The sequence below is a fragment of the Sorghum bicolor genome, chromosome 1, assembly GCF_000003195.3.
Source record: "Sorghum bicolor cultivar BTx623 chromosome 1, Sorghum_bicolor_NCBIv3, whole genome shotgun sequence".
Classification (NCBI taxonomy): Eukaryota; Viridiplantae; Streptophyta; class Magnoliopsida; order Poales; family Poaceae; genus Sorghum; species Sorghum bicolor.
In genome coordinates, this window is record NC_012870.2 from 26,782,162 (window position 1) to 26,793,258 (window position 11,097).

An 11,097-nucleotide genomic window follows, 5' to 3' on the forward strand; every position below is an offset into this window, starting at 1 on the left:
TTGCTTTTCTGCTGCTGCTGCCTGCTGCATGCACCTGTCGCTTTTTTTTCCTCTCGTCAAAATAAAGCAACCAGCAAGCTTCCATTGTTGAGTTAAAGAAATATTATTTATCCGTCCCACTGTACGTCCTAGTTTGCCAGGCATCTTCCCTAAAACAAAAAGGAAAACACCCGTCTCAGTTTCGCGATCTTGCTGCTAGCTAGCTTTTGGTGTCGTCGTCATTGCGTGTGTATACGTACGTACGTGTGTAACTGTATATATATACTCTATTTTTATATATCGGCTAGGCTAGCCGTGGACGGATTATGGAGGGTATCTTGTTGTGACTGGGTGACGAATGTCCGTCCCTCACCACCCGTTCACAACACAGCGCACGCAGCGAGAGGAAGCCGGGAGCAAATTAGGGAAACGTTGGTGTGTTTTTGTCCACTAGCCGCTGCGTCCCCGCACGAGAATCATTCCGGCTCCGGCCTATGCTGCTGCTCCTCCCAGTCACAGTCCTCCGTACTCCTCGCATCGCAGGCAGCACAAGCACAAGCACACGCGCGGGCACACTCCCTCGGTCGCTCCCTCTGCTCTTGACTCGTGCTATATATACACACACACACACACGCTATATGCTAGCTAGCTCAGAAAGAAGCTCACACATACCAGGAGAGTATCCAATATCATCCTCTCTTTGCTGGCTGCCAATGAAATTGAATGAAATGATTAGTTGCCATACTTGCTCCGCCTATTAATAGCTAGCGCGCGTTTTTTTTGCCTTTTAACCAACTTCCAGGGGGGAGTTTCTGTGTTTTACCTGGCACAAATTAAGCATCCATCCATCCATTCATCGATCCTTATCGTCTCGCGCGCGGGGCCGTCGTCGGCCGTGCCGGTGCCGGTGCCGGTGCCGGAGCCGGCCGGTGCGTGCCTGCATTGCAATAATTGCAACGATCGATTGAGGGGCGCGGGCGCTCCGGCGGCGGCACCATGCAGCTCCTCTTGCCGGCCGCATCACCACCCTCGTCACCTTCCTTCCCTCCTCGCGTCGTCCTCAAAGCAGGTACGTACGGTGAACTAGCTCCGCCGCGCCGGCCGGCCACCCGGCCGGTTCCATGTCTATATCTATATATATGCCTGCGCCCCTGCTTGCCTGTGTCATATATTTTAGCATGGCCGCAATAATCCAATTCCAATCCAAACGACAAAACCTCGATCTGTTTCATCAAAGTTCAACTTTGCAATTTGCATATAGACACTGCTATACAAAACATTCTCTTGGCTGGGTTTAAATATAAATAAATATAATATAATTAAGTTGTACGTTTTCTCTAGATTTGGTTCGTCGTCGTCTTAGGTTAGGCCGATGAGCAATCGGACAAAGAAACAAACATAAGCATGCAACAGACAAGCAAAGAGGGGAGGCAGGGAGGCCCTGCGCTAGCTGCTGGCTGCTGGCGCTGTTGCTGCCCAATCAATATCTCCTGTAGCTCGCTCGCTAGTCTCCTGTAGTGCTAGGAGATGCTTTGTGCCTTTGTCTGTCCTGATGAGTCCCTCCCTGCTCGACCTGCTCCTGTTCCTGACCGTCCGGCCTGCTTCCTCACCATTGCTTTTTTTTTTTGCTTTCTTTTTTCTGCTTTCACTTGATCATCAATCAGGTCCATCCCGTATCAGTATCCATGGCAAAGCAGGTGCTGGTGCTGGAGGGGGAGGTGCGGGCGCGACGGGGCCCCGCGGCAACCTCAGGCTCGGCGGGCTCGCCGGGTGGTGGAGACGGCAGCAGCAGCATCCGCAGGCCCCGTCCCCTGCCCCGGCGACGACAACGCAGCAGTCCGACAACGTATCCAGTGCTAAAGGTATAAATTTAATATATAGTTGCATGGTCATTTGACTCTCATCATCCTATTCCTATCGTCCCAGTCCCAGTCAGTCACACACACACATAGATAGACAGATAGATGCTCTCTCTTCTATTTTTTTTTTTTTGGAATTCTTTCTTGCATTATATTACGTACGTACGTATTGATGAACGAAACACTCAGAGATGCTGTGCTGCGCCCGTAGCCTCTCTCTTTCTCTGCCATGTCCTCCTGCTGCTTTTCCTAAAGCCCCAGAACAAAAAGTTATGCTTTTCGTAATTTCGCTTTTATTATTAATCAACCTGTTTTGTTCATATATACGACTCTATTATTAGCTTCTAAAGTGGGACTACTTAGGTCCTATTTGGATCCATTATCTGCTAAAAGTTAGCTTGCTAAATAACTCATATTTAATATTAGCTACCAATTAGTTGGAGGGTTTTAGATGTATATATATATATAGCCAGTGAAAAATGCTACTAAGATAACTATTATAGTTGCTATTATCTAATTTGTGCCGACTATAGAGAGATAGTTATTATCTAGATGTTCAGCTAACAATTAGCTATTTTATTAGGTGCATCTCTATTTGGATCCAAAAAAGATAACTATATATTATAAGATAGCTATTATCTCTATAGGGATGTAAAAGGGTATAAGCAAGTCAAACTGCTTGTGTGTTTTCACCAACAAAACTTAGGGAACTATATAGGATTGGAGTTGTATTCCCCAACAAAATCTAGCTAATTAATTATTTTGTCTTTCTTGTTGGCCGTGTCCATCTCCCGCTTTGTTTTCTTTGTTTGTTTCTTTTCTGTTTTTCCAAGTAATATACTCCCACCGTTTCACATTGTAAAATAGTTTTGAATTATTCTATATACATTGTTTATATTATTATGTATCTAGACATAGTGTATTTCTACGTGTATAGTAAAAACTATGTATATATCCATAAAAGCCAAAACGTCTTATACTTTAAAGTAGAGGAAGTATAATAATGGGACTAGCTGGTACATCCCTCCCAAAAATACTTTCATCTGTTAGCTAGCAACAAGGGAGCTAGATACTGCATAGCCAGCATCCTACTTGATAGAAGCACTTAAAATATACTCCCTTTGTTCCAAATTAAAAGACGTTTTGGCTTTTCTAGATACAAATATGAGGGGGTTGCTTACGGTTTTATGCAGGTCGAACTTTTTAAAGTTTGTCTAGATTCATAGAAAATATTAGCATATTATTTGTACCTCAAATAAGTTTATTACATGAAAATATATTTAATTGTTAATTTAATGATACTTAGGCCAGTCTCAATGTAATTTCATCAGAGTTTTATGGACATTAAATATGCTGATGTGGCACCATATTAATGAAGTGAGAGATAATAAGAGTTTTATGGGAGAAGAGAGAGTTTCATCCCCATGAAATTCTTATGCACGGTTTCTAAAATCAAATGTGTTGGAAACTGGGACATGAAACTCTCCATTGAGACTGGCCTTATTAAGCACTTTTTGGGAATGAGAATGATACTTTCTGTGGGACGAAGGAAGTAACATGTACCATGTTTACTACTGTTATGGTAACATGAATATGTGGTATCCTGCACTATATCGATAAATTAAAGATTTTCTCAATAAATTAAATATTACTGCAAAGATTTCAATTTTTTCATTAATCTCACAAGGTTCATATTTTCATTATTTATTTTTAATAAAAAATCTGCTAGTTTTTTCAATTTATTTGAAAAAATATCTTCCAATTTATTTATGAGCTAGGTCCATAAGGTTCTAACGTAAAAAAAGGAACTTTAACCCATTCACGGCGATCGTTCGATGCATGTATGGGTGATGGAACGTCGATTGCTATCAACCGTACTGCTCAACAGTAACTGACTGCGAAATTAAGATTCTTGATGTGTGATTGATTCTAACTGTCCTCTTTGTTTCTTGACCCCAAATCCTTAGGGGATTTTGCTCTCAATCACAAAGGTATCTCTATGTGTGGATGCAGCATGCTAAGGGATCCTGTCCTCTTTAATTGTACCCCGCTGTTCTTTTTAGCCAAGTGACCAGTGGACCAACTTGGTGATTGATGAAAACAAAGATCAAATATCCGATCAGGAATATCATAGATATGGGCATATGGCACTTACAACTAACTGTCCGATAGAAATGATTAGACTGGACCGCAGAGGTATCTTTAGGCCTTGTTTAGTTCGTAAAATTTTGGTTTTTTGGCTACTGTAGCACTTTCGTTTTTATTTGACAAACATTGTCCAATCACGGAGTAACTAGGCTCAAAAGATTCATTTCACAAATTTCAGATAAACTGTGTAATTAGTTTTTATTTTTATCTTTATTTAATGCTCCATGCATGAGACCAAAGATTCGATGTGACGAGGAATCTTGAAAATTTTTGCGAACTAAACAAGGCCTTAGTTTTTGCCAAAAGATCATGCTACTCTGATTGGGTATATAACTGTAAGGCCTTGTTTAGTTCCCAAAATTTTTCAAGATTCCCCGTCACATCGAATTTTGCGGCACATGCATGAAGCATTAAATATAGACGAAAACAAAAACTAATTACATAGTTTGTCTGTAAATCGCGAGACGAATCTTTTGACCCTAGTTAGTTTATGATTGGACAATATTTGCCACAAACAAACGAAAGTGCTACAGTAGTGAAATCTAAAAATTTTCGCGAACTGAACCAGGCCTAAGTGATGAGCAAAGAATTTTGTAAGGAAAAAATTTTAGAGACGGGTCTGGGACGTAAACTAGAAAAGTTAAATCTAATTGATTTTGGTTTCTTATATCAGGCGAACATAAGTTTTTATAATTATTGGGTTCGTTCAAGTCTAGCTTACTACTTGTATGGGGAGAAAACAAGTGAAAATGGGTAGTGGATAAGGATGGCAACGGAGCGGGTTCGGATCGAGCGAAGTCTATGTGCACCCGAACCAGAAACCCGATCGAAACCCGAAACCGAACCGAACACCGATTCGGGTAATAACCCCTCCCCAAAACCAAACCCGCGGATACCCGAAACCCGAATGGATACCCGAAACCCGCTTTCTATGTCAACATAATAATAGCAATAAAGACTTTTTATAAATATATACATAATATATATGTACATATTTACATGTATAAACAAGAGGCAATAAAACATAAATATTTTTATGAGTTAGCTTAAAATAAATTTCATAATCTAAGTAAAAAGTTATTATTATCATATTATAAAATATGAAAATTAATTCTAATGACTTATTTCGGATATCCATTGGATATCCACGGGTGGAAAACCAAACCCGAAACCGAACCCGATGGGTTTCGGGGCCCCGAACCCGAAAACCGTGGGTGAAAAATCATCCCAAAAACCGAACCCACGAGAACCGAAACCCGCGGATATCCGATCCGAAACCGCCCCACTGCCATCCTTAGTAGCGTAGTGCTGAATGTTCTGATGCTCCAATGTTATACTATAGTTGGTAGTGGGAATTGGACGGCACTACTCTTCTCAGGCCAGGTTCTTGAACCTTTGATGCATGTCGCATGCTGAACAATTACTAATACAGATGTAAGTGGGTTTGGGTACCCAACACCAACTGACCAACAGTAGCTCGATGTGGTCACTCCTTTAGATCATTTTCTTCAGTTTTCTTGCTTGGAAATTAAATCCAGTTTAGTTCATTTCAATGAGTTTCAGTTTCAGGTCAGCCCAATGGCCTAGAAACTACTTGTAATCAAAACTTACTTCCCGGCAAAAACTACTTGTAATGTACAGAAATGTTTCAGTGTTGGTGTTGGGTTTGAAGAAAATAAACTAACTAAAAGTTGTCAGGACCTGCAGTGTTCCAGACCACCCGTGTCGAAACCGAGACTGAAATTACGAAATGGCCAGGGAAACCACAAGATCTTGATGAGTACCAAGTGATCCCTGAGGTACTCTTCTTTTTACAGATGTTGTTCCTTTCTTTGTTTCTTTCTTTCTGGACGACATTTGTTTTCTATATATAACGATAATAATCATTCCCATAATTATATGTTTAGCTGTTGCTGAAATTAAATCTGCATCTATATAGCAGGCTGATGAGACAGAGTTGCAGCCACTTATCGATCAAGTGAGGGCGATGCTAAGATCAATGAACGACGGGGACATCAGCATCTCGGCGTATGATACGGCGTGGGTGGCGCTGGTGCCGAAGCTGGACGGCGGCGGGGGCTCCCAGCCCGAGTTCCCGGCCACCGTGCGTTGGATCGTCGACCACCAGCTGCCTGACGGCTCCTGGGGCGACCCGGCCTTGTTCTCTGCCTATGACCGTATGATCAACACCCTTGCCTGCGTCGTTGCACTCACGAAATGGTCTCTCGAGCCTGAAAAATGCAAGGCAGGGCTCTCGTTTCTCCACGAGAACATGTGGAGGCTAGCCGAGGAAGAGCAGGAGTCGATGCCCATCGGCTTCGAGATCGCGTTCCCTTCTCTCATTCAGACAGCTAGGAACTTGGGTGTTGAGTTTCCGTATGATCACCCGGCTTTGCAGAGCATATACTCCAACAGGGAAATCAAGCTGAAGAGGATCCCAAAGGACATGATGCATAGAGTTCCTACGTCCATTCTGCATAGCCTTGAAGGAATGCCTGATCTGGACTGGGCAAGGCTTCTGAATCTCCAATCAAGTGATGGATCATTCTTGTATTCTCCTTCAGCTACTGCATATGCACTTATGCAAACTGGTGACAAGAAGTGCTTCGAATATATCGATAGGATTGTCAAAAAATTCGATGGAGGAGGTAAGTCAATCGTCCATGACATAGCATGTGTAGGTGAATGCTCATAATATTAGATACTCATCTCAAATTGTACGTGTCTCGTCTCAAACTGTTTGTCATCTCCATTTCAGTCCCCAATGTTTATCCGGTTGATCTTTTTGAGCACATCTGGGTCGTCGATCGATTAGAGAGACTCGGGATCTCCCGCTATTTCCAACGAGAGATTATGCAATGCATGGACTATGTGAACAGGTTTTTGCTTCTGCAATCGATCCCCTCTTTTCACTACTATTCTTTTTCCATTTAAAGATAGATATATCATGCATGGCAACACTAAGCTTCAGTGACAGTGAGCACCGAACCTTATGATGAATTCCTTTGACTTGTCTTCTCATTTTGTAGGCACTGGACTGAAGATGGGATTTGCTGGGCTAGGAACTCTAATGTAAAAGATGTGGATGACACAGCTATGGCTTTCCGACTACTAAGGCTACATGGATACAATGTCTCCCCAAGTATAGACACCATTCCCCTGTTTAATTTAAATATCTCATTGACTTATGTTTAATTAGTTGAGTGCAAACACAAATTGAATAGGCTTAAAATTAGTAGCAAGTTTCTGGTGAACCAACCGATGCTCACCTAACTAGTGATGAAGTGATACATATAATGCACAGTATGATATAAATGTCGTATTTCACTCATCTATCCCCTCTGCTATTTAAACTTCATTAAGTTGTTACATCTCAGACATAAGTCGACCGTGTTCTGTAGGTGTGTTTAAGAATTTTGAGAAAGATGGAGAGTTCTTTTGTTTTGTGGGACAATCAACTCAAGCCGTCACTGGGATGTACAATCTCAACAGAGCCTCTCAGATAGCTTTTCAAGGGGAGGATGTATTGCACCGTGCTAGGATTTTCTCATATGAGTTTCTCAGACAAAGAGAAGCCCAAGGCATGCTCCGTGACAAATGGATCATTGCGAAGGATCTAGCTGGCGAGGTAATCCAAACTATTCTACCATTTGATGATCTTAGATTGATTAAAACATGAATAGAGGTGAAAATTATTTTCCATAAAGGTCATGATTGTCCTTTTATACAGATATGCTATGCACAAAGATATTTTCCAAATAATATATGACAACACATGTGTCTATTATGTTCATCAATAGGTACAATATACACTAGACTTTCCTTGGTATGCAAGCTTGCCTCGTGTCGAGGCAAGAACCTATCTAGATCAGTATGGAGGTAAAGATGATGTTTGGATTGGAAAGACCCTCTACAGGTGCACACTTATACTTCATAGCCAAAAAGTTGTTAATGAACTATGCTGCATATTCATTAATTAGTGAAAGTAAGAGAGATGCTTTACCTATATGTGCGGACCATTTTCGGCAGGATGCCTCTTGTGAATAACGACATATATCTTGATTTGGCAATAATGGATTTCAACCGTTGCCAAGCTGTACATCAGCTTGAGTGTAATGAGCTTCAAATGTAAACTCCATAATTTCTTTTTTTTCATTTCTTGAATTTTATTTTGGAAGGTTAACTTTCATTTAATTTGAAATATTTTGGCACTATGTTTAGGTGGTACATAGAGAATTGCCTTGACACTTTTGGAGTGCAACCGCAAGATGTTTTAAGAGCTTATTTTTTAGCTGCATCTTGCATTTATGAACCTAGCCGTGCTGCTGAGCGGCTTGCATGGGCTAGAACATCAATGATTGCCAATGCCATTTCTACACATCTTAATGACATTTCGGCAGACAAGAAGAGATTAGAATGTTTCGTCCACTGTCTCTATGAAGAAAGTGATGTATCATGGTGAGTACTACACCTTACCTTAGTTGAGCATTGTATCCATTTATGAATCATCATATGGCATATGTCATGTACCAAGCATCATTGAATATGAAAACTAGAAAAGTAATTTGAGTAATAGAACAAATAACTTCCATAATTATAGGAATATCAATAATGATCATTTTAGCTATTAGGAATTATGTACTTACATAATAGTGGTATACTCATCACATGATAGATATAACAATTAATTGTACCATTATTCTTTGATATTCAGAATGTGCATTGTTCTTTTATAATCCTCACACTTATCATTTATTGCATGAGCTAATACTATGGGCTTACATATATTACAAATGCGGTAAAGATGGTATCATATTCTTCGTTAGCCCTATATATTATGGTCAGTAGTGGTAGCTATTTAACCTTCCATTTTGTCAAGTCATGTGGATTGATTGTGCATTTGTGCTATACATGGCCAATATGGCAGTAAATTTTGATGTATTATGGACGCTTCATAAGTTGTGACCACCATGAAAAGTTGCATAAGTGTATTATTGGTATATACTCTAGATGCTTTTATATGGATGATGTAATTTTTAATTCACATTGCTTTCTACAGTGACCTATTTGATTGTTAGGTGTCATATTTAACATTTGTATTCCATTTTCACTATGGCACCTATTACGTACTATGTAAAATTGAGAAAAGATTATTTCACTGACATAAACGGTAAATTTAGGCTTAAAATAAATCCTAATGATGCTATTCTCGAGAGGGCACTTCGAAGACTTATTAACTTATTGACGCAAGAAGCATTGCCAATTCATGAAGGACAAAGGTTCATCCATAGTCTACTAAGTCTTGCGGTAAGTTATCCTCACTTGTGCTTAATTAGATTATACCAACGTCTTCTCAACAATCATTCTAATATCTTTGTCTACACTTCCAGTGGACCGAATGGATGCTGCAAAAGGCAAATAAGGAAGAAAACAAATATCACAAATCCAGTGGTATAAAACCACAATACATGATTCATGACACACAAACATATTTGCTTTTAGTCCAGGTTATTGAGATTTGTGCTGGACGAATTAGTGAGGCTATATCAGTGATAAACAACAAGGATAGTGATTGGTTTATTCAACTCACATGCAATACTTGTGATGGTCTTAACCACAAGGTGTTACTGTCCCAGGTATACCCTTTATCACAATAAAATTGTTTTTATTCTTTGTGCATAGCTAGATATATGTATGATATAATGATTGTTCCCTTAGGGAAAAATAATAATTTGAGAATCAAACCATTAAAGAGTAGAATTTATTCCTAGTTCCTTGCAACCTCAAGTTAGGGGTCATGTCAACTATTTCTGTAGATTTTCTATACCTTTCCATGGCTTAATGAGTTTAGAAACTAAGTTTATGGCTATGTTTAACTTCAATATTTCGTGAGTTCAGATCTTCAAAATTTCTACACTAGCAAATTACCTCAACCTTATTCAATGCAATATCGTACAAAAAAACTTTATTCCCTACAATTTAGATACTAATTAAATATCCATATATTGTTCTACTTTCATCATCGCTATCCTCACATGTATAAGTAATCCTTCCTTAATTCATATTTCAATCTAAGGACAAGAGAGTAAGTTTATATTTAAAATGCTATTAAATATATTTTTATTTACTTTTGAATCTCTATATGGTACATGACCAAAGTAATATCAAATGTTTCTTTTTTGTAATATATATTTAGAAAAGTATAGATATTTTCTTTCTTGACAATTATAGCAATCATGAATTCTAATATGTTATGTGACCACTAATTTAAAATTCTAATATGTTATGTAATATAAATCATGTTTTCCGTAAAATCTATTTAGTTTTGCATGCCAACATGTTGAACTAATCATACCATGCGCAGGATGCTGAGAAGAATGAAGCAACAATAAATTGCATTGACAAGGAAATCGAGTTGAACATGCAAGAACTTGCTCAATCTCTGCTCCTGAGGTCTGATGAGAAAACCACCAATAAGAAGACCAAACAAACTTTATGGGATGTCCTAAGAAGTTCATACTATGTTACTCATTGTCCACAACATATCATCGATAGACATGTTTCTAGGGTTATCTTTGAGCCAGTTTAAAAACATTTAAGTGGTAGATCATTAGGTTTAGGTGCAAATGTGTACATAAAGAAAGTATCTAAGGAGTAGCGGTAGTGGAAGCATGCAATTGTAAGTTTATTTGTAGTCACTTAGGAAGGAAATTAGTGTAGTTGTAATATCAAGAATGTTCTATATGAGTAATCATATTATAGAGGTGTTCATTTGAATAACAGTTTTGTACGGTAAGTGTTATTCTAGTTCATTCCTAGAACCTTTTGAATTGTTTGGAGAACTTCTCGGATTTCTTAGCATCAAAATACATTCCATAGTTATTAAAGGACTAATAAGAAAGATAACAGATTTATGAAAATCTTGCGAATAAATTCTTGGATTTTCTAGTATTTCAAGAGATATAAACCTTTAAACTAGATTTTTTTTTGTAGAAATCATTAAAATTTCTAATTTTTTTGTACAAAACCTTGTCCATAGTTAGAGAGAACCACAAAGCCATTTGCTTCTAGGTTGTGACAACAGTAATCTCTATCTTTAAATCACATGAAG

General features: G+C 38.9%; 1 protein-coding gene across 5 annotated transcripts; it reads left to right on the plus strand.

Annotated features, from left to right (window-relative positions):
• LOC8064919 (ent-copalyl diphosphate synthase 1, chloroplastic) lies at positions 595-10,768 on the plus strand. Of its 5 annotated transcripts, none has more exons than XM_021454536.1 (13): positions 595-1,048; positions 1,644-1,841; positions 5,685-5,785; positions 5,929-6,634; positions 6,745-6,865; positions 7,016-7,128; positions 7,388-7,614; positions 7,787-7,902; positions 8,016-8,114; positions 8,208-8,444; positions 9,167-9,293; positions 9,377-9,622; positions 10,351-10,768. In XM_021454536.1, the coding sequence occupies exons 1-13, from the start codon at positions 976-978 to the stop codon at positions 10,573-10,575; spliced, it is 2,589 nt and encodes an 862-aa protein (XP_021310211.1). In that variant the 5' UTR covers positions 595-975; the 3' UTR covers positions 10,576-10,768. The 5 variants fall into 5 exon arrangements, with proteins under 5 accessions (XP_021310211.1, XP_021310208.1, XP_021310213.1 ...); XM_021454533.1 differs by having other exon boundaries at positions 596-1,048; positions 5,926-6,634; XM_021454538.1 differs by having other exon boundaries at positions 596-1,048; positions 5,694-5,785; positions 5,926-6,634.